Raw genomic sequence first — 23106 nt, 5'->3', positions numbered from 1 at the left:
CTTGGAAGGAATGTTTGACGAGTTGGATTAATTCCTTCCTCTCAGCTTGTAAAGGAAGAGGGAATGGAAAGTGGGGCAGAAGGAAGGAGGACATTTACAGAGCAAAATGCTTCTTTCCCTTGCAGAGAGCCCAATCCTGCACCATCACCTCATCCTTGGAAAGGAACTGCTGGAGCTGCCACCGATGCTGTGTTCCAAATGGAAAGATGCTGCCCAGAATGTCCTTCCACACTGACTGCAAGGTATGTTCCCAAAGAAACCCCTGTTCCCAAATAATTCCAACAGCCTTGCCTTACTCCTGCTGCTCCTCTGAACCCTGAACAAACCGTCTCAGTGCCTGTGAGCCAGGGATCCCCTGCAGGGCACATGTTCCAGTATAGGTGCTGCTGTTCTGATGCCCTTAATTCTCTTCCCTTCACATGGAGTGATCTGGGAGACAATTTTTGTGCTAGATAAAATCCAGGATCTGAATCAACAGGGTAACAGCTCAGGAACAATTTAATATTCATTTGACTCCACAATGCACCGCTGTTTGACATATTAACACATCCAAAGAGCCAAGGAGGCTCCTAAAGCAGGAAATTCCCATTTCCCCCACCCAGATGGAACCAGAAGAGGCACTGACCTGGGGAGTGCTGGGAAGTGGCAAGTGAGGTCATGGAGTTGGAGAGGTTGAGGTTTGCAGTGATGCTGAGCTGGCTCTGCACCGCTGGAGGATACGGAGAGGTGGGGGTCAGGAGAGATTCTTCACTGGTTTCCTCATCAATTCCAGGCAAATATGTATCAATCAAGGCATCGAGGAACTTTACAATCAGCTCCGCATAGTCCGGGATTTGGGTTTGCTGTGGGAGATAGGGGGAAAAAAAAGTTGTTCTTTCCATGTCAGTTTGAGCTTTGCTCCAGAGCTCACTCTCAAGTCCCTCTGTTTTGCCTGCAGATTTTCAAGAGCATTTGATGTATCTGTAAAAACTCATTTGTGGCCTTGTCCAGACCAATCTAAATGTCCACACTGCAGACCAGGTGTCAGTGTGATCTCAGTGTGTGGGAGCCCAGGGCAGGAAAAGGGGCTGCAGAGCCCCTGCCCCAGCCCCACACCTGGGCCACCTCCCTTGGGATGGCTGGACACACGGGCAGTGCTCCACTGGCTCTGCTCCAACACAAAATTTAGCCTCTTGGAATCATCACTCTTACCAAATTAACCCCTACCCTGTCAGATACATGTAATGGACTGACCCCACGAGCAGGAAAAGCTGCACTCACATACCTGGCTGCTTTTACCCCACTTTGGTAACTTATCTATCACAGCACCTGCTGCAGGCCCAGGGCTGGTTTTAGCCCTGGAGGTGCCTCTGATGCTCTCTGCTCACTCATATGAGAAGGATGCTCCTTATGAGCATCTTTGCTGCAGCACCAACATGCCCAGAAAGGCCAAACAGCCCAGACCCCAAAGAGCTCTTACCTTGGAGAAGGGGCCAGCAAACCTCCACAGCCCATTAAATCCAAAACCTGCAACAACAAATGGAACACCACCATGAAAGCCCAGCTCTCACCTGACAGAGAACAGTGCTCCCAGTACAGCACTTTAAAAAAAGGAAAAATATTTACTCTGTAGATAGGATGTTTGGTATTGGGGTGGAGACTCCTCATGGTACACAACACTCTGCACAATCCCATGAATTGGATTCAACAAGTTTGGGTCCTGGCACAGCGATAAAAGGGTATTGATCTTGGAATCCAATAAATTATGCCTGAAGAAAGAAAAAGTGGCTTAATTTTTGGTCATTAAATAAAATAAACCTGCAGTTCCCAACTGACTTTAGCAACCAGCAGTTCAGGTGGGATTTTTGCCCCAGCAGTGATTTCAGAACACAATTCCCAACTCTGTTCCATGAGGACTCTAATGATGTGCTCAGGTCAGTTTGTGAACACGTGCTCACCTTAACTTATGACAGCTGGGTTTCCTTTACACATATTCACTCCAGCAAAACTACAACAGGTGTCTAAAGAAACACCCAAAGAGCACCTGCACCAGGCTTTAAATCAGATTTGAAACACCTGGAGCACAAGTTAAAATCAACCAGCATGGACAGACTGCAGCCTGTAACCTCCACATAAGGCAGTGCCTTGTAGATGCTTGTCCTGGACCAGAGACCTCTAAAGAAGAGCCAGGTACAGAGTTATTGTAACCAGAACTTCAGGTACTCACACAACAGGAAAGACCTTTGGGAAGACAACGCTGGCTTCTGCTAAATACTCGTAGAGGATGCGCTGGTCAAACTCGTCCGTGGTGTATTTCACCAGCGTGGCCTGCCAGGGAAGGAGCTGTTAGTGCACCTGCGTGGTTACAGCCTTTGCTTAAAGGGTTTAACATTTCTGACTACCAGAAAGCAGTGCTAGAAAAGACTGATTTATGTCTCTGTTGAGAAACAACAGAACCAGTTGGCAACAATTTGTCTTTTGCCAATAAATATATCTCATCAGTTTTTTACACAACTGAGCGTAGCTGGAGTGGGAACTGCAGTGGTACCGCTGAAGCAAGTGCTATCAGACTGCACCTCTTACTACTTTTAAACTGAATCATCCTGGGATTCCAATAATGCTAATTTCTTTTAAACTATAATGTATTAATAAGCTTTTGTTATACAAAATAGTTTGTCATAAACTCAGCCAGGAAAAACTCCTAGGAACATGTTTCTTTTGCTGGGAGTTAAAAGGACATCAGAAAATAGCAGACAACACACAGAAGAAAGCTTACAAGAACTGTAAGCAGCAGAGCTTGAATTTTTGGGTCAGTCAGAACTTCTTCATCCAGGAGGACGTTTGACTCGGAAACAGAAACTTTCCGGAGGTGTGGGTGCTGCTGTGGTGATATTCTCTGGGTTTCTGCCAGATAAAAAAGAGCAACTCATCCAGAGCAAAATAAACCCAAAGCAAGACAGAATCAGGTTCTGCACACCAGAGTCAGTCATGTGCAAACCTCAGAGCTCACCGGCCTCGTCACAAAGGTCAAAGCAACGACTGCGCTGGAGTGCAGCAGCACTGCACCACTACATGGGATGTGTTATCAGATGGCAAACAAAAACCCCAATTTCCTCTTCAGTGAAATACAGGCCCAGGGGTGTAAGTACCAAATTTAGGGTCAGGCAGATACAAGAGAAGAACCCTGGTCTTGCATTGCAATTGGGGGTGAGGGCACAGGAAGCAGATGGGGGAGAAGATGAAGAGAGGCATTCCAGGCATCAGCTCACGTTCCATCTCCTGCAGGAATTTGCTGCTGGGGCTTATTAACTTATAGAAGGCCAAATGCTATTTATTTCATTGCACTCCTATATGCAGTCCTTTAGAGCTGCCCCTGATTCTGCACCTGTAAACTGAGCAGCTCCAGTGCAGCTGCCAGAGATATGAAGGCTGCACCCTGCAGAAGCCACTGCTAAGAAAAGTGCTTCTCCCCTACCTTGGAGTAACCTTGGTAAGTAAACACCGAATTTAGAAATAGTCCTTTGTATAGATATACAAAGCGTTTACAATTAGTATTGTTCTTAAAATGTTAGTCCTGTGTCTCACCCATTTCATAATCATTTTCGGCTACTCTCCTCATTTTGGGAGGCGTTGTGATTCCAGATTCCATGTCTTGCCTTTTAGGAGCCTTTGTGTCCGATATCAAATGGTCAAAACTTTTCCTTGTACCTAAAAACAATTTATCAAGCAATTAAAAACATTAAACCTAAATCCATATTCTAACTTTTTCTGATTTTCTGGCCAAGCTACTCCCCTATCTACCATGTGTTGACAGGAATCTGTGACCTTTTCACCATTTTCAGGGATGGGACAGAAAATACGATCACACCATGCCGCTCTCCATCACAGCTTCCAGAGTGCTTCACAATACACAGGAGGGAGCATGCAATTAGTCAGGGGGGCATGCCATGGACTCCTGGCCCCCACACGGAATACACATGCCAGGACGTGGTTACTGAAAAGGAAGCAGGAAAGGGCTGGAATGAAGGAAATGCCCCTGTTCTTCCACCTGTGTAATGCCAAAGGGCTTCCACAAGTTCTGCAAAGCAACTCAGCTTGTTCCTCTGATACATGAGTTTGTTGTAAACATGATGCACTGAGAAGCCATGAGTACAAATCAGATTGTTTACACACATCTACCATGTTCTGGGACCATCTCCTCCAGCCCCAACCAGAGTACTCAATGGAGCAGCTAAAAATCCACCTCCTGGGTTTGCTGGGAAGGGCTGGGACCACAAAACTGGCACTAGGCACCTTCAGGATCTGGAATATCTTGTTTTCTCCACTTCAACATGCACATCTTGAGCATCGCTCTTGCTCCCCCCCATCATGGCCAAAAGAACTGAGTCCTCTTTAACTGGCCAGTGCCCTGAAATTTGCATTTTGCAGAAACTGCATTTATTCCTCTCAATCGGGAATAAGCCCTTAAAGCCAGAACTAATACAAGAACATTTTTCCTCCAGTAATGCTTCCCAGGGTATTCTGTAGACAGATCAATAAATTAGTTATGTTAATAACCTAGAAGCTTTTTAGTGTTGGCTTGTGAAGGCTGCCCCATGTCCAAGCTCATGGATTTCCGGGTGCGAGGGCTGATCTGTCCCACTGTTGGGTAACTGGCAGCCAGGTGTCTGTCTGACCCCTTGGGGGATGACCAGGGCTGGTGTTCCTTTAGTGTCCTGAAAGTGCAGAGAAATTCAATTAAGAAAATCTTAAAACTATGCTATTTAGGCAGAGGTTTTTCAAGCAGCCAAACTATCCTTTCTTAAACCCATCTTTCCTACCCGGTTAATTTCCCCAAAAGACGTAATAACAAATAGCAATTACTTTGCTTGCAAAGATGTCTGAGCTACTGAAAACAAACAATCTGATGTGAATGTGATGCTGAAGGGATAAAAAATAAAGCCATGAAAAGAACACAAGCAAATCAGCCTATGGGGCAAGATGAAATATATTTAGTAATCAGCCACTCCAATCTCAGTGCTAAAAAGAGAGATCAGGAGTGAAGCGCTCCCTGTTGAGGACACAGGCTCTCCTTGGCACTTCCAGTTGATTTCCTGACTGATCTCTCTGGCTGCACACAGGCTGTAACAAGGTGTCAAGGTTTCCAAGTGGCACAGACAGCTCCATGCCCTGGAGCTCTTAAAAGGACAAACAAAATGTTCCTCTAAAATATAAATAAGATTAAATCAGGTCTTGTAGAAAGATTTTAGCAAAAGGTTTAACACCCTCCAGAGCAGTTAAGCTCTGAAAATTAAATCTGTACCGATTGCACATCCAAATTTCTGTGACTCCTGACCCCAGTGTAAGGAGCAAATTGCTGAGGAGCCACCACAGCCCATGGACTCAGCGCTATCAGTGGGGCTCAGCTCACTCACTAAAGGAACCAAGCTTTGCAATGTGGGTAACTGATCTAAAAGTGAGACAACCAACCTATAGCTAGTGTCACTGTGATGGATGGGGTATGTATCCATGGGAACATTTTCCATTGAAACGTCTGTCAGCAAGAGAGACTTCCTGTGCTTGAGGCTGCAGCGGCTGCGCACCTCCTCCGACACCGTCAGCAGGGCTGCAAACACACACAGGCAAAGCAAGGCAAGGGAAGCTTTCACAGCAGAACAGTGAACAATGAAACAATATTCCAGCCTTCTGCATTTCTTACAGGCATCAATGTACATTTACACCAACAGCACTGAGCTGCAGTTACACCTTAGGGATGTACAGATTAAAAGCAGGTCATTTAAAAAGAATTCTGTTTCCCATCCAGTTACAATGACAAGATTTACAAATTTGCCCTCACATGGTCACAATTTCTATATCCAGACCACTGGAAACTTGAAGGCTGTCAGGCATACACTGGATTATTTACACCAAGAAACCTCCAGCCTCCCTCAAGAAGTCCCAAAGCTCCAGATGATGTGCTGTGCTGGCAAAGCCCTGAGACCCAAAAAGCCTTCCCAACGAGCCCACCCTGACCACAGTCCTGTCCACCAGTTACAAGTTTTCTTTGTGCTGGTACAATTTTAACAAGCTGAACCTGAAGGAATTCCACAATAATCCAGTCCTTTTCAGTCAGCTCAGACTGGAAAGGAGGTTTGGCTCATTACCTGCCAGGTAAGCCACGCTCTGGGTGTTCACCTCAAACTTGTCACAGTTCCTGTGTTTGTTAACCAGAGCAAGGAGTGTGTGCAAAATCCTCACTGTTCTTGCTACAGTGGTAGGGGAAGGATGCCTGTACCCTAAGAAACAGAAGATTGTATTTAACTTCTGAATCCATATTTATGAAGCACGAATATTTTGAAAGCATTTATAAATATTTTCCAGCACATTCTCAGACATTCCATCTCAAGGGTAAGAGAGCAAAGTGCTACCAGAAATGGCACATTTAAGACTAATTCTTTCTACCCCTCCCCTAAAAACTGCATAATTTCAAATGTCTGTGCATACATTATATCTGTTATCTCACAAATCAGTCTTCTAAAAAACCCAGTGAGCCTGAGCACAGGCAAACAGGGAGAGACATTCTCAGAGGAAGAAGAAAAAGACTGCAGCAAATGAAGCTCTGCACCCTGTGACAGTTCAGAACTTTTAGCAGAAGCACTAAAGACCTTCACAGGAGACATATGAAGGAAATCTGGTGAAGTCCTTTAATCCAAGAGTGTTTAACTCTGTATCTACTCTGTAATCCAAGTTACTCAAAATCCATCACCCAATGTGGCCCCTTTATCCCTCGACTTATTTTTATTCCTGAAGTAAGAGTCATCTCAAACAAAGAGCAGTATGCACTCTTACCTTTCAGGAGATGTCCCACTAGTGCAAAGTTAAAGTTGGAGTTGAAATTTAGCCCAACAAAATGATCCATCTGCTTGCAGTGCCATTCGAGTGGTCTCCTGATCTCCATGAACACTTCTTCTGGGCTCTGACCCACAAAAACAAAATACAAGAGCACCTCAGTTGAAGCACTCAGGACATGGCAAGTTTGTTGGGTTTTTTGTTTAAGTGACAGAACAGTTCTTTCAGAGGCTACAGGAAAATATCAAACACTTTCTCACAGATCACATCTGGACATTTCTGTTCCAGTTTCCAACAGAGTAATGACAACTTCTCTCCACACCTTTATCTGTGGATATCACCCAAGTGAAACAATTTCTAATGCAAATTCAAGTTTAGTTGCTTAGCAAGTGTTCACAAGGACAAAGCTGGGTTTTTCCCCTTTTCTGTCAGCTCTGGCTGCTGCCAGGAGCACAGGCTGTGGGCTCACCTTGTCGTTGAACACGCGCAGGCTGTCCAGGGTGTGCAGGTTCTGCTCCAGCAGGGCTGTCCCTGCTGAGTACAGGTTCACCTCATCCAGCTGCAGCACGGCCATGGCCACCCAGAACAGAGCCTTGTGCATAGGGGAGTCCTGCAGGGAGAGAAAGAGCCAGTTAGAGTCAGTTCCTGCAGGTGAAGGAACAACCAGGCTGGAGGGGAGGGTTTGTCCCCTTGTAGCAGGTTTTGTCCTCAGCCACATCCATTCCAAGGGAACAGATGCTCACATGGACCTGTTAATACACTGCACAGGTGAACAGTAGAAAGGAAATGAATTTCAAGCCTTGTTTGCACCTCCCAAGCCATTCCTGCTCACCTCCATCCCTTCCTTGCTCAGTGTCAGACTCACACTGCCCTGTACCAGCCTGACCAGAAATGGGTCTGTGGCTCTCCATCTAAACATGGACAGCAGCTCTGCACACAGCACTGGCCAAGCACTTCCTCCTCAACATCAGAACCACACACAGGAGGAACTGGCACTGAGCACATCCTGGGTGCCTTGAGCAGAGCTGTTTGCAGAGCAAGTTTTACTTTACTCAGCACCAGGAGCTGTTTGTCCCTGCTGTGCCCCCGGTGTGCTCTGAGGCAGTGACCCTGGCTGGCTGAAGGAGCAGCACCCACACGTGGCCATTCCCCTGGCGTGCAGGGCAGCAGCACACACAGCTGAAGCTGCACTGGAGCCCTGTGGGAGGAACGGGCACAGCCTGGGCACAGCCTTTGCCCAACTGCCAGGGCCCCGCTCCGGGAAGCAGAACAGAACATTCCCAGCATTTCCCAAGCCTTTGCACTGGTCCCACAATCTGCCACACTTCCCATATGTGCTCCTTCCACGCATGAATCACAGTGAAGTGTGAGCTTCAGAAACCCCAACATTTAACTTGTATTTCTGAGATCATACCCATAATCACAATTTACAAAATATATTCTCTGTTTATTCAAAAGGGCAGTGATTTACCTTGTTAAGAAGAGGCTGCAGCTTGGTGAGGGCTATAACTGTGGCTTCTATTAGAACTTGGCTATTATAATTATCAGGGCCTTTTAAACAGCTCTCAAGTCCCTGTTGAAAAAAGAGAGTAATTAACAACATAAGCATAATTACATTTTGCTTTGTAAAAAGAAGATCAAAGATCTGCACAATAACTGTTTTTCTCAATTACTTACAAAGCCTGAGTTCATTTTAAACCAACTCTCAAGAACTTTTCCAAATGGAGATTTAGACAGCAGAAATAAATGTATGACAGCACAACGTGTACCCTAACAGTCAGGCTGCAGGAGGTTGTAAGAGCTGTAGAAAAGCTCTTTTATCATTTAGACACTATTCAATTAAAGTTTGTGTCTATAAAACTCTAATGAAATGCTTAAAGGACACATATTTAGTACATTGTTCACCTGCTGTGGAACACAACCTGCTTTAGAATGATGCAACATCATTGTCAGGCCAGGCACCTGCTTCAAAGTTTTCTCATATAAATCAGCTCTTTCCTATATTTACCTACCACACATGAGGTCATTCACTTCCTTTAAGAAAAAGGAAGCGATGCATCATGCGCATGCTGGTAAATGCCTCAACAGAAAATTTCTTACTTCTTCAAATACAGACTGCTGGATCTACCTGTGTCAGGAGTTTTAAACTCAATACTGAGATCTATTGATACTGCAGAGATCACAGCAGTGATGGAACTCATTCAATTTAAATTCAGAAGCCACGAAATTAATTTAAATTCAGAAGCCTGGCCTACAGAAAGTGTATTTCCAATCAGTTCTATACAAGAATATGCTAGAAAAAAACATTTATCCTGAAATTATTCCAAGTTCTATATTTGATGGGAAAATAAAGCTAAAAATAGCTACTTTATGAGTCACAAAGGAAAAGAGACAGACCCATATACCTTGCTGAGAATTCGGATTATTTGTTTTATTTGTCCATGAGACACTCGTTTACTTATACAGCCAAAGACAACCAGTGCTCTTGGCTGCAGGGAGGGGTTGTACTGGAATGCAAACCTGTGAAGAAACAGAGCACATTGCATTAAACAACATATATACAACAAAATATATATAACAAAAAGATGAGAACTCTGGGGGTACTGCACAGGCAGGGAGGGCTCAGGGTTTGAATTCTATTACTTACTTTTGAGCTAGTTCAGTCCACTGGTCCAGCCACTTGCATGTTGGAATATCCCTCATACAAGCCTAAAGGGAATTAGATTATTTGAATAGATGTAACGTGGAGAAAATGTATTTGTACAACTGGGAATGTGCAGAGGTTTGGCTCTCAGAAATCAGCTGTTAACTGTCAGCATGGAGGAGGCACATCCCCTGCCCCTGCTGCCTGTCCCTCGGGATCACCCCCTGTCCCCACACACCTCCATGATCTCCAGCAGGGCCTCGGTGACCGTCTCCAGCGAGGTGAGGGCGAAGGTCTCGCGCTCGTAGGAGCCGGGCGAGAAGGAGCGGTCGCGGTAGCTGGAGCGGAACGCGATCACTGCTGCCGACTTCACTTTGCTGATCCCAAACAGCAAATAAAACTTGGGCAGGGAGAACTCAGTCAAGCTCAGCCTTAAAACTTGCTTGGTCTCCTCTGTTGAATAAAGTTGCACATATTAGATTGACTCCAGGGACTTTCAAATGCACATTTCCCCCCCAGGGACACAGCCAAGGTCCCTGTGCCCATTCCAGCACCGCTCCCTTTGCCGCTGCCCCGAGTCGGGCACAGCAGCTCTGCTCTCCAGCCCTGACTGCTGAGACCAGGCACGAGGACTGGATTCTAGAGACTCTACAGAGGAACTTGTGTAAAGATGTGGCTCTGTGTGTTCTCCTCACAGTGATTGAGAAAATGGAAACCCAGAGTGTTCCTGCTCTGAAATACCGACAGAACTGGAAGTTCAAACTGCAGTAGACTCCGCTTTTGGCTCTGGCACTCACATGAAGAAAGACACTTAAAGCAGAAGAAAATGATGGCCCTGTTCTGGCACTGACTATCTGTACAGTTCTGACCTTTCAGTTGATTTCAGTGCACTTCAAACCCACTGTGTGAGCAGGAGGCTCAGCACCCCGTGCATGAGAGCACAGACACACAGACACCTCTGTGTGTGTGTGTGTGCACACCTACCCTCCCTGCTGATATGTACAGACATACAATGAGAGACTTAAAAAAAAAGACAAGATCACATAAACTTTGCATTTTTCTTCTGCACAAAATTCAGCCTGGTTTCACATTGTGCTTCTGGGCTAAGAAGCGCCAAATTGCCAATATCAATTATTTTAGGACTGCTAGAATACAGCAGTAGATAAAATACCTGTTTTAATACCGTAAGTTAACAATTCCCTTATGTAATTGGTATTTTTGTTACCATGTTATGCAACCCTTCACAAGATGTACATGAGCCAGTTTTAGCACAGATGTATTTTCTGCTTTGCCTTACCAGAAAATCACTGGTACTTTCTTCTCTTTTTCTAAAACCCACTATACAAACAATTTACATTATGCACCTGCTCTAAGTAAGATATTTTTTAATTCCATACTCATTTCTTGTTGATCATATCCTCATTCTGATTTGTATTCATGCTGAACTACAACCCACTTTTTTCAAACTCTCAGAATAGTTTGCAGAGAAAGACAACTCAAATATTTGTTAAACAAATTAAGGAGCAATCAGCTTCTTTGAAAATCCAAAAAAGCTCACCACTGAAGTGGAGCTGTGAACAAGTGCAAAGAGAGTGAATGATGTTGATGACGAGCCCATGAGTGGAAGCTCTGAGGGAAAGGGGCCCCGTGGCCACCAGCAGAGTCACCACGTGGAAGAGGTAGGGCAGATGTGCAGCCACGTCCAGGGAGTTGTTGAAGGACAGCATGAGCATGTACCGAGCCAGAATGGCAATGTCATCCCACATCAGGTGCTGCTCCAGCGTGGGTGTGGGGGACAGACAGGTCTTGTCAATGATTTTACACATCCTCCCAATCACCTATAAAGAGAGCAACCATTTTGTTCTACTCAAACAGGGAGCACAGCTCAGAATTTTTCAGTAAAAACCATCAACACTTAACAATGAAATTACTCTACTGCTTGGAATCTATTTTATCATGGCTTTTGCATTGTTGCCTGTCCTGAGTTACCAGAAAGCATCTCAGTGTTACATTAGTAAATAAGTTGAAATTATTCTCTAAAAGGAAAAGAAGGCAAAGAGGGAACTCACTTTGCTTGACACCAGTTTGACATTGCCAGAAGCCAGTGCTACAGCTGTGTCTGCCATCACCTCAGCTTTGATAGAGCCCAAGCCCCCCGTGGCACTGGTTTTGATGAAACTGTCCAGCACAACATCCAGGAGATCTGTTATCTGACAGAGAAAAAGAGTCAGATTAACTTTACTTTTCCACCTTGAATCACCCTTTAAACAGCAGTCATTCATTTCTTTAGCTGAAGATGCACAACTATCACAAACTGAACCATCCATTTTAGTGACTTGTTACCCTTTGGCAAAAAGCCCCATGTAAATTTTAGAAGCATAAAGCTGAATTCCATTAGGTTTTACTACCAGTGATTCAGAACTAGAAACTGTAATTTAGCACTATTTTTATTTAATTTTCCACTTTAAAGTATATCTCTTTATAAAATGCTGACCCCAGGAAGAAGAAACCTGATCTGAAGTGTTTGTTTACAGAGGATGCAGAAGTGGTACCTGTCCCAGGCTGCCCCATATCTTGGCCTGAATGGAAGGGTACATCTGCTTCTCGTTGATGGTCATGGTGATGAGCTTGTCCAGGATGGCGGTGACGCGCTGGCGCTTGGCGTCGTCGTTGTGCTTGCAGAAGCGCACCAGGTTGGACAGCCAGGGGGTCATGTACTCCAGGCACAGGTGCTTCAGCTCAATGCCTGCAACAACACTGCTCATCACACACGGCCAGCACTGCCCCCCTTCATAAATAACTCTTCCTTCCAGCTTTAGTGCCTAAAATAGTTACTGTCCCAGCTGAAGAGAGAACACTGGGCCAACAGAGAGGCTTCAAAGAGGCATGGCAAATGGAGAGAGCAACAGAGCCAGTGAGGAAGCTCAGTTGACTAAGCTAGATCTAAAATCCTTTTAGAGATTAGAATCTTTTCAAATTCATGGTTGGCACTAACCAGCACTGGAGTTACTTACTGGATTTGCTAAATCCTGAAATACACTCTTCCAAGAACTCCAAGGTGAGGTGTGGCTCGTTTGCTGCAAGAGTCTTACTGATAGATACAATAAATAGTGTGTTGTTGGCAGGAATACACAGACCTGAAGTTTCCAGTAACTGGCCCTCAATCTTTAAATTAAAGGTACAGGTTAAGGCACATAGAAGATTATAGGCAGCAGACCTGTAACAAAGCAAACAATGTGATTTGTAAGAGCTTTCTTGTACTTTTGAACATATACATGTTATACACCACAGTACTGACATTTCAAAAATCAATTCAATGCTGCTGTAGTAGAAATTACATCTAAATTCCCAAACGTTTTCCCCTGGACAGGCTACAGTTTGGAGCAAAAAAGAATTTCCTTGGAGAAATAGAAGAAATTATTCCTCCACTTGCTCTGAACAATTTCTGATAAGGTTACAGAGTACGTTTGAAGGGCTTTGTACTGGGTTTCTCAGAACAGCTTGGAATTCCAGGAAATTCTAAATCCCTCCAGGTGTACCTGAGCTGCTGGGAGAGAGCTGCCCAAAGCCCAGGGGTGCCCCTGGTCAGCACCAAGCCTGGGAGAGCCTGTTCTGACACAAATCACAAGCTGCTCTAAGGGCTACAGCTCCCATGCTCTTAAACACGAAGTTCAACACCATGGAAATCATATGTACCCAATAAATACAGAGTGCAAAGCAGAACTACTGCTCCTCATAACGAGAAATTAAGCTCCCTTCATGCCTTCACTTCCTCTGACAGTGTGTGCCCTTCTTCGCTCACAGGAACTCATCTTTATTTATTAAGAATTGCATTTTATGGAGCTGTGGTTTTTCTCAAGAGAGGCTCTCTACCAGTGGAGCAGCCCCAGGGAGCCCCCTGAGCGAGCAGAGGAGCAGCAGTGCAGAGCTGTTACCGCAGGCTGGGGTCGGAGCTGCCCAGGTTGAGCAGGGCGATGTTGAGCAGCGTCCCGGGCACGTCCTTGGGGCGGATCTTGGTGTGCTGGGGGATGGAGTCGGGCTGCGACAGCTCCCACCGCGTGCGGATGTGGATGATGGACCTGACGATGGCCTCGCACTCCTGGTGCATGAAGGTGAGAGGGGTGCCCTGGTTGGCAATGGTCAGGGTGAACTGGTTCTCATCCACCAGGCAGATCTCCTCGATCTCAGAGGCGTAGTAGATGTCGTTGAGGAACACGGTCTGGCCCAGCACCCGCGTGCGCTCCGCCGACGTCACCTGCACCGCGGTCGAGCCGACCTTGGGGACAGAGGAGAAAACTGCTGCAGCACCTCTGGGTAATCACACAGAGAAAACCCTCACACTCCTACTTTTAGGAAAGATAAATACATGAAATTTTGTACTTCCTAATGGGGCATACTAGAAAGCTGTGATTTCTCCTCGAGACAAGGGAGGAGAATTAAGAGACAGTAAAATCATATTCCAATCCTTAAACAAATATAACAGATCACTAGGAACAGCATTAAAAGCACTTACTTTAATAGAAACTTTGGTGTCTTTATGAGCCAGTTTGAGAGCATTGTGAAACACTTTCAAGTCCTCCTCCAAAGCCAAGGTAGCTGCTGGGAGTTTCTGCTGGTCATGTTCGATGTGCTCTGCCAGCTTCCCTGGAGAGTCTATGAAAACAAGCCTTTTGCTCCCTTTCAAACCTGTCAAGAGCCTTTCATGGTATTTGGTGTATTCTCTGACCCAAGAGTTACAGTTATAAATAAAAACTGCTGCAACATTTTCATAAGCAAAGCCTGGAAAAACTACAAACCATTTAGAAAGAAAGTCTGTTTTAAAGCGATTACTGGGGCCAGCGTGTGTGAGGTCCACCACAATTTCATATGGCTTTGCATAGTATGGCTTCAAGGTCAGCAGCACATGGTAGATCAGCAAATCCCCGTTGATCTGACCAGTCTTGAACCTGTAAGACAGGACAGACATGGCTGGGTCATGCTTGAGGCCCACAGCACAAAGCCTGAGGGCCCAGGCACACCAAGAGCACCCCAGTCCTGCCCATGAGCCAGACTGACCTTTGTGACAGTCCTGCAAACACCCCTGGGCACAGCATGGACACCACACCGGCCCCAGGCACTGCCTCACACTCTGGCCACGTTTAGTGCCCAGGATGAGGGGGCTTGGATTTAACTCAGCTTCATCCTGAAGTGCCCCACAACCTCCAAGTGCCTCTAACTTTGTAACAGCCTTAGAGATTCAAATTTTATCTATACTTGTATGTGGAAAAATATATTTATCTCAAGAGTCTTAATAATCAAACATCGACACCCCAACTTTTTCAGAGGGTTCAGAGCCACTCCAGTTACTTTGTCCTGCAGCACTCCAATGCTTGGGGGTGTTTCTAAGAATGGTCAGTCCTCTGAGGAGTACAGAGGACTTGCCTACAAAAACACCTCTTTTCAAAAATATTCACATAATTGAGAATATTTTTTCTCACTTAAAGGTTCTCTGAATTTTGAGACTGGGCAAAGCATTTGCCTAAACGACATCTCTAGGGTTCACACAGCAGACTGAATTCTAGTAGGAAAAATTAATTAAAAATAAATTCATCAGCAGCTTGTGAAATTTTGAAGTTTTTTAAATACCTGTCACTGTTCTGATTTGTCATTAACTCAACTCTTCCAAGGCAAAAAACAGGCTACAGAAGAGCTAATAAATGCTTTAAGCACAGGTGTAGCTTTAAGGGTTTTGGGACACTTTTCTTGATAGCACCTGAGTGCAGGACAACTCAGGAGACAGAAACAGAACATTCATCTGCACAAGAGATTTCCCCCCGCCCCGTTACCTCCGGTGGTTCTGAGAGCTAAGTTGGGCAAGTTGGTGTTTTTCCCCCAGCACGTCATGGTATAGCTGTTACCAAAGGAAGTGTGTCATAGCTGTGGTTTTAGTTCCCCCCTTAGAGCCACATGTCATTGCAGTTACAGGTTTGCCTAAAAAACACCAGCACTGCCCAAATCTCCCTGCTGTACACTGATGGCTGCCTGCATGCTAGGAGCAAATGTATGCACACAGAAATCTTATTGGCAAAGGACTAAATATCTGAAACATCCATGTTCTGTTGACTACATCTTGGCAAGGTAAGTACACATTTTCCTTCTCCTATTTTAAGTTGTACTTCAAAGTTACTTACATTTTGTAGAAAAATATATGAAAAGGTATTTTTACAGAAATTTGAGTAATTAAAAAACAGTAACAAACTGTAGACACAGTATCTCCAACTGAATCAGGGAAGCTGATATACTGAATTTTTCATCATGTTAAAGGTTATTCACAGTCAGGAATTAACAGTGGCAGTCACTACTTGGCTCTGTTGTCCTTTCAGTGCAGATCTCGCTGGGTACTGAGACCCTGTCAATACCCAGACACAAAGGGTTGAACTAAAAAGAAAACCAGCCCTTTAAAGATCAGTTCCTTTGCTCTCGTGGTTTCAAGAGCAGCCCCTCACAGACGAGCCCGCTGATTTGTAAGAAAAGCACATCTGGAGTGGGAGCCCACAATGAACACTGGGCTCAGTGTGTTGGGGCAGAGCTGGAGCTGCACCCTGGGCAGGGGCAGGAACACTGCAGGGAGCTGGGCTGGCCCTGCCTGTCCTGCTCACAGCAGCTGAAATGTTACAAACCCCAAGCTTTGCTGGGTTTGCTTTCCTTTTCCTTTCCAAAGTATGCTACAAGGAATCACCCGGGTGACTTCCACGATACACAAACAAAAATCCTACCTGAGCTGTAGCTTATGACTAAGATGGTTTCTAGTTCAAACTGAACAAACAGGATTAAGCTCAGGATGGAGAACAATTTTATATTATGGGTGAACTACCAAGTTATAGACAGATCTTTTGTTTTTTCCTCGTTGAGCAAGGAGAGATCTCCTTATACATCAGGTGTATCCCTGCCTTCCCCTCACCTGGTCACACACAGGAACATCACTTCTCTGATGTTTCATATTTACGCATACACAAATACACTTTGTTACCTTTACAGGCAACAAACACATTTTTTCAAGAACAACCATAAAATTAACAGTGTTACTTTATGTCACTCCTTGTAGCATTTCAATTTGCACTATGCAGAGTGTGTAACACTCAAAGGAAACCCTTTGATCTGTTACCAGAGACAGAAGAAAGACTCTGGTGGGACACAGCCTTGCCCTGAGAAGGTCAGGAGCAGCCTGGCCCACTGCCTGGGTCATTGCTTGGCTGATTTGTCTGTTAATTTCAGATAATAAACATTATCTTTATATCAGACCAACCCCACTCTCACGTTCCTACCCTCCAGAAAAATTCAACAGGTACAGATATGAATGCCACACAAATGTGAAACAGAACATATGAATGGTTACTCTCATTTGCATAATTATCGGTGGCGTTTTACAGAAAATGTCACAATCTGCAGAATGTTTGGGAGAAAAAATACAAGAAGTACATTTGTGATGAAGAGCTTTTTGTACAAAAAAGCAGAAAAACAAGAGAACAAAGATTTTCCTGGGCATTTTAAAGTACCCCAGACAGCTGTGCTAGGAACTACACACAGTTCACATTAAGTTATTGCTGTCACTTACAGGAACATTTTGGGTTCAAGTTTTTCCCTTGCCCATCTGTTCCCTGCAGGGTTCCCCTGCCTGGCCCAGGGGAATTCAGGGAGGTGAGAAGCAGCCAGTGATGTGTAACCTCCACAGGGTCTTGGTGTAAAGCAGAAGTGATGACCAGGTGTAATGTGGGCAGCTTCAGAGAGAAGCAACTCCCCGTGTCTGCCCTGACATCAGGAAGCCCCCAGTAGGAAACACTTCTCTTTTTCTCTTTGTTCCATGTTCTTTTTTTGATTTTTGTAAGTTTTCTATAACCTCAAACTGGCAGAAGTTTGAGACAATCTATTCTTTCGCAATCTGGGCACTTGAACTCGTCCTCCTACATCCCCCCAGAATGAGGCCATGTATTTTTCATCAGGAATCCTGCTATTCCCTGAGAAGTCCAATCCAAACCTCTAAGAACCAGCACCTGCTAAACTAGCACCACAATTTGTATTTTTGCAGGGGACTCAACAGGAGGATGCAGACAACGAGATGCAGTAACCCACGCCTTGCCTTTCCTGTCATGATCATCTTCTCCCTGTGGCTGCAAACGAGTGCAAACCACACAGGCTACCCTCACCTCAGAGAAGAAACCTGGAGTCCCATCAGCCAAAACCGCAGTGAGAGTCACAACAGGACAGAAGCAAGCCCAGATTCTCCTCTGAGCCTCAATTTCAGCAGCCAAACAACTACTTCTCAAATGCAAAGTACCCTGCCATCCTTCTCCACAATGGCCCAAAATTCAACATCTTCCCGTGCCAAAATACGAAGTACCATGTCATCCTTCTCCTCCACAATGACTCAAAATTTGATTTCCCCTGCCCCAAGTGCAGTTTCCACCACGGGAGGATTAGAGAAAAGCAGCAAACCCAAGAGCCCAACGACCAAAGAAACCTGTGAAGACAATAAGTCTCTCATACTGATTTGCTTCATTATCATTGCAGTTCTTGTGCTCATCTGCATCTCCCTGTTTCTGTCCACAGTCATAGCAGCCAACAAAATCTCCTATCTCAAAAGAGCCCAGCAGGGCAAACGCAGGCCCAGGAGCAATGGTGACCTCCTGGCCACCAACAGCCTATGGCCCACAGCAGCAGGAACGTGGCAGAGGATGCCCAAGGAGACAAGTGGAACTGAGCTGATAATGCAGGAGCTGGTATCAGGGAGGGATGCTGTGAACCAAAGGAAAACTGAAGATGAAACTACTGAGAAACTCACCAAAGCAGCAGACAATGAACAAGAAAGCAAAGAACCATCCCAGCCACACAAACCCATTTTAACAAATTTTGTAGTTGAGATTTAATTCACACTCAGGTAAAAATTCATCTTTTGCCTTTGTTACACCATTAATGTAAGGCAAAAACTTGTATTTCAAGTAACAGCAAGAATTTCCCCCCCAGAAAGCTAAATCCAGATTTTAGAGTTTTTCCATTTATGCCAGTGGGAACGCTGCAGCCCTGTGTGGACCCAGAAGGCAGTAAAACTGTGTTAAATAGCTTTCTGTAAGTAGTGTCAGGACTGGTTTTGTTCCTTTGACCAGAAATCAGGGTGACAGGAGCTGGACAGGATAAACCAAAAGGACAGAATCTGCCCATGCTCAAAGACCACAGAGCGGAACAAGGAACAGACTGTGAGTCTGATCAACACACTGAACACTAGGATGCTGCACAGGCATAACCAAGTTGCTTTTCAAAGGAAACCATACATTAGTCACAACTCTGATTCAACCACTAACCCAGGATCTAGTCCCTCTCAAAATGCCCTTCTGGATTTTCCATCAAGAACTTCTTAAACCAGCTTAGTTACTTTTGAAGCAGATTGATTGGAACCATAATTATTGTGTTTCCACATTGACTATGAATAGATAAAGTTTGTAGTATTTGCTAGAATATGAGAACTTGTTCAATTTGTTATCTTCAATAAACTTGTAATATCAGTTTTTAAATTACTTACGTGACACTATTTCTCTAAGTCAAATGTTAGAAAAAACTATGACCAGGCATTTTGGAATGTTTTATTCCTGCAACATTGGCTGACTCAGGAAAGGTCTCTGATGACTCGCTGTGATTTCCTGCATCATGGAAACACACTCCACTTTCTCCTGACACCAAAGAGAACATGCCAGGAATTCCTTTCAACCACAACAACTTTGAGTTTCTTTATTCTCAGAGACCTGACTTTCCCACAATGCCAGGGAGGTGCCTGTGGGGGTTCTCCCTGCAGCAGAGCTTTGCTCTTTTAAGGAAACGTGAGAAGCTTTCCACAGGCTGCTCCTTGGGCTGAAGAAGCTCTGTTGCACTGCGGTTACAAGTGCTGAGGCTGCACAGTGCCAAAGCTCCAAACATCCTGTGCAGCTGTAACCAACAGCTGTGACACATAAGACGGTTGTACGAGTTTGAGAGGACCAGGAGACTGAATCCCCCACTCCAATTCCACTGGATCACCCATTAGCTTGGCTGGCAGGGCAGATACAGCAGCAGCAGGACCACAGCACTGTGGCAGCCAGGACAGAGAGAGAGCTCAAAAAATGCAACTGCCAGGCTCAAAGGTGGGCTGTGTAGTGAGGAAAACAAAGCTGGAAGGGGTTTGCATGCTTAGCCTAGAACTGGGAATCAGCTGTGGGGGTTGAAGAGAATGGGGAGGAGACAAAGAAATCGGACGAGAAGCACCGAGTTAGTGTGAGTATGGGACCAGGATGTGTGTGTGCTGCAGGAGCAGGCAGAGTGTCAAAGAGAGAAGCAGTGCAGTCAGAGAGGTACAACAGGAAGGGCTGCAGAGGAATCTGTCAGTAGCTACTGGCAGAACACAATTGCAAAGTGCCATGAGGACATATTTGGTGTGGGTTTCTTTCCACCACGCAGCCTTTCCAGGCAAAAGTGCTCACAGAGACCAAAGAGAGCAGCTTGGGTTACACTCCATGGTACGGACAGGGACAGACAGGGGAAGCAGCTGCTCAGAGTACAGCCCTCCACCAGCGATGGCAGCTGGTCACAACCCTGTCCACACAGAAAAACAGCCAAGCAAGTAGGGACAGGCTGAGGTGAAATCAGATTTTGCCCTCTGCCCCTCAGTGCAGCCACACAAGGGAGGATGTGTAAGCAGCCAGCATCCCATGACCACAGAGCTTTCCATGACTCACCAAGGAACCCAGGGGTGGTTTCCCACTAATAACCCTGAGAGTACAGCAAACCCACCACTGAATTACATCAGCCACTCAAATCCAGCCCAAACTTGCAGAGTTTTTGATTCCCACAGAAGAAACCGTAACTATTTTCTACAAAGACAGGCAAACAGGTATTTGAGAATTTCCACATCAACACACAGAGGTGCCTGATGTGGCAGGAGCCACAAACTCCTTTTTGCAGAAGCCCAGGGCGGGCAGCTCAGAAGTTTGCCTGTGGGACAGTGGGACACACGATCTGATCTCTGAGACAGGAGCCCCCGAGCTGCTGGCGCAGACGCTTCCTGCCGGCGTTGGCAACTTCCTCCCTCTCAGCACAAAGTTCTGCCTGAAAAGAGCCATTTTACCCTGCCTCGCTCTGAGCACAGCCAGCCCTCCCGAGCTCCAAACAACAAACGCAGACGGTGCCTGCTTCAGAGAAGATAAATGTGCAGGTAAGGATCAAATCCAAGTCCTGAGCCTATTTTGAGAAGAGGGGAGCAGGATAAAAACTGAATAGAATCATTTTAACCCATTACAAACCTCTCAGAGTTTAGATCAGCATGTTCTCTAGTCATTAACTTACTGCTCATGTGTGTTTACACTGCTGCATTTAAAATTTAATTTTGTGTATTTGTAAACCCATAAAGACTCATGCATATTAATTTCCCAGAAATAGCTTCACAGGACTAGCACTATAGTAACTAATGAATTAGCTCAAATTGCATGAAAGTGACTTCAGAAGGAAAAGAGCTTGTGTAGGGGATGAATTTTTATATAATTTATTTCATATGGAGACATTTAGAGAGCTGAACTCTAATCAGTACAGGAAAAAAAAGTCTGTTTCATGCCAACAACTCAACATTTGCAAAATCTGCACGCAGGAATTTATTTATAAAACACTTTACCATTAGAATGCTGTGTCATTATAGCATAAGTACTTGGAAAACTTTTAAATATTTTGCTATGCTGAACAAATATGAGAACAGGAAATAAAAGTTTAAGAGAATTGTAAAAAGCCTTTTACTTCTGCCTCAGCTTATATCACAATAAGCCACAGCTTCACTTCTGACAACCCTGTCTGTCAATGCTGCAGAGCTGCCAATGCCTTTTTCTGATAAGGTGAAACAAGATGATAATAAGCCATTACATTCAAAAAAGCCACTTTATTAATATGATCCATAATACTGAAAATCTGCTGTTATTTGTAAAGTCAGTGCCAAACCCACTGATCATGCAGATGGGAAGAGGCTTGAAATGTGAAATATTGGGGAGACCGTTATTTTCAGTCTGATGGTATTAACACAGAATGGCTGGTGGCAGTAAAGTGCAGAAATTCAGTTTACAACTTACCATGTTCTACTTCTTCCCCGCAACAGCAGAGGACCCTTGTAAAGAGGCTGGAGGGAAATGGTCAGCAACCAGGTCATGCTGGTTGTGTTCTGTGGGGAGATCTGGAGCTCCCTCTCTGCAGCAGCACCTCAGCATGCTGCCAGGACTGAAAGCCACACGTGCACCAGTGCCACGAGCCCCAGGGCAGACAACCTCCTCCTGCACCAGCTGCAAGCAACTGTGCCCAGCTTACACCAGGCTGCTACAGAGCCCCAGGCCTTCCCAGGGGAGGATGAGGCTGGGGATGGCAGCTGGGTAGCAGCGCTGATCCTTGGCAGCATTTTGATTGGGATGGTGCTGGCAATTATGGTGATTCTCCTGTGGAAATGCTGCCTGAGGCCTCCTCAGGCCCAGTCCCACTGGGCAGGCCGCTCCCCCTTCACGGATGGGGACACTTCAGATCTCTGCATGGACTCTGACCCCGGCACCAAGCGTTCTTCTGTCTTACTTATGCTGCCTTGGAGACTGAAACAAGGCACAAACTTGCAGGAGGAGCCGACTGCCTCAGAGAACCCACCTCACCACAGCAGCAGTACTGGGAATGGGCAGCCACCTCCGCCGGCCGTGGGCTGCTCTGGAGCCAGCTCAGCCCCAGCCCCTGCCCCAGAGCAGGAGCCAGCCAACACTGCAGCTGAGTCCTGTCCTCCCCCAGAGCCTCCACCCGAGTGCTCCGACCTGCCACCACCCCCCGAGTGGCTCAGGGAACCCGCTGAGGAGCCCAGCTCAGATCCCAGCAAGCACTCGGAACTTCACTTGGAAGCAGAGGAACCACAGCCCTCACCGCCTGAGCTACTGAACCAGGAGATCCATGAAACACTGCCCCAGCCAGAACACCCTTTGTGACTGGCAAATTAATTTCCAGAATACTCTACATCTTTCTTAAACCAAGTAATTTTCAATAAAGTAAAAAAAGGAGAAGTTGACACAGGCAAGAACGGTGAGGCCCCAGCATTTCCTTGACATTTCCCTGGTGTTTCCCAACCTCAGCTTTCACAAGAGAGAACAACCTGCTTCTGCCTGAAGCAAATTTCTGACTACAAAACAAATTGTGCCCAGTCATCACCTGCAACTAGAGATTCCAGAAGGCAGAGTACACAGCTGTGTGTGCCAGCACAGGCAGACACAGGTAACACACACGTGGAGATGTTACAGACAGCCCAGCATCAGAGGGACTCGGCTTCGCACCCGGGTTTGCTCCACTGGGCTGTGCAAGCGAATGCAATCACCTCCAGGGCATTTCAATAAAGCTTTCTCAATCAAAGATGCTTTGGTCACTTAAAGCCCACCTGAATATTTGCTTAGATACAGCATGCACTCAGTCACTAATATAAACTCATTTAATGGCTCATGGATGCTAGATTCCTTGGAGCATCTCGTGTCCCAATACTTTACATGCTCCTCTCTGGGCCCTGAGTACCAGCACAGCTCATCTCCCCCACACCAGCCTTGGCTGGGCAGTAGCAGGCTGGTATCAGCAGTAGATTTTTTTTTTTACCAGTATTG

The 23106-nt window shown here is 45.6% G+C and overlaps 3 protein-coding genes across 3 annotated transcripts in view; 2 read left to right on the top strand and 1 right to left on the bottom strand.

The window, feature by feature from the left end:
* Positions 1-569: 569 nt before the first annotated feature.
* NF1 (neurofibromin 1) overlaps positions 570-23106 on the bottom strand; it is a 57815-nt gene continuing 35278 nt past the window's right edge. Inside the window, exons 36-56 of the mRNA XM_031059769.1 lie at positions 13965-14397; positions 13387-13727; positions 12466-12668; positions 12004-12197; positions 11521-11661; positions 11010-11289; positions 9690-9904; positions 9455-9516; positions 9213-9327; positions 8279-8380; positions 7277-7417; positions 6808-6934; positions 6123-6254; positions 5449-5584; positions 4537-4694; positions 3565-3687; positions 2756-2883; positions 2207-2307; positions 1606-1748; positions 1460-1506; positions 570-842 (exon numbers count right to left, since the gene is read on the bottom strand). Coding sequence (XP_030915629.1) covers positions 570-842; positions 1460-1506; positions 1606-1748; positions 2207-2307; positions 2756-2883; positions 3565-3687; positions 4537-4694; positions 5449-5584; positions 6123-6254; positions 6808-6934; positions 7277-7417; positions 8279-8380; positions 9213-9327; positions 9455-9516; positions 9690-9904; positions 11010-11289; positions 11521-11661; positions 12004-12197; positions 12466-12668; positions 13387-13727; positions 13965-14397 — 3595 coding nt within the window. The remainder of the gene's footprint in view (positions 843-1459; positions 1507-1605; positions 1749-2206; positions 2308-2755; positions 2884-3564; positions 3688-4536; positions 4695-5448; positions 5585-6122; positions 6255-6807; positions 6935-7276; positions 7418-8278; positions 8381-9212; positions 9328-9454; positions 9517-9689; positions 9905-11009; positions 11290-11520; positions 11662-12003; positions 12198-12465; positions 12669-13386; positions 13728-13964; positions 14398-23106) is intronic.
* On the top strand, positions 17533-18441 carry EVI2A (ecotropic viral integration site 2A). Its single transcript, XM_031059791.1, has 2 exons — positions 17533-17824; positions 17888-18441. The coding sequence occupies exons 1-2, from the start codon at positions 17533-17535 to the stop codon at positions 18352-18354; spliced, it is 759 nt and encodes a 252-aa protein (XP_030915651.1). The 3' UTR covers positions 18355-18441.
* On the top strand, positions 20511-22864 carry EVI2B (ecotropic viral integration site 2B). Its single transcript, XM_031059790.1, has 2 exons — positions 20511-20666; positions 21591-22864. The coding sequence occupies exon 2, from the start codon at positions 21622-21624 to the stop codon at positions 22444-22446; it is 825 nt and encodes a 274-aa protein (XP_030915650.1). The 5' UTR covers positions 20511-20666; positions 21591-21621; the 3' UTR covers positions 22447-22864.

The sequence above is a fragment of the Geospiza fortis genome, unplaced genomic scaffold (genome assembly GCF_000277835.1).
Source record: "Geospiza fortis unplaced genomic scaffold, GeoFor_1.0 scaffold538, whole genome shotgun sequence".
Taxonomy (NCBI): domain Eukaryota; kingdom Metazoa; phylum Chordata; class Aves; order Passeriformes; family Thraupidae; genus Geospiza; species Geospiza fortis.
The sequence above is the reverse complement of the archived record's forward strand: the minus strand, read 5'-3'. Positions and strand labels throughout refer to the sequence as shown.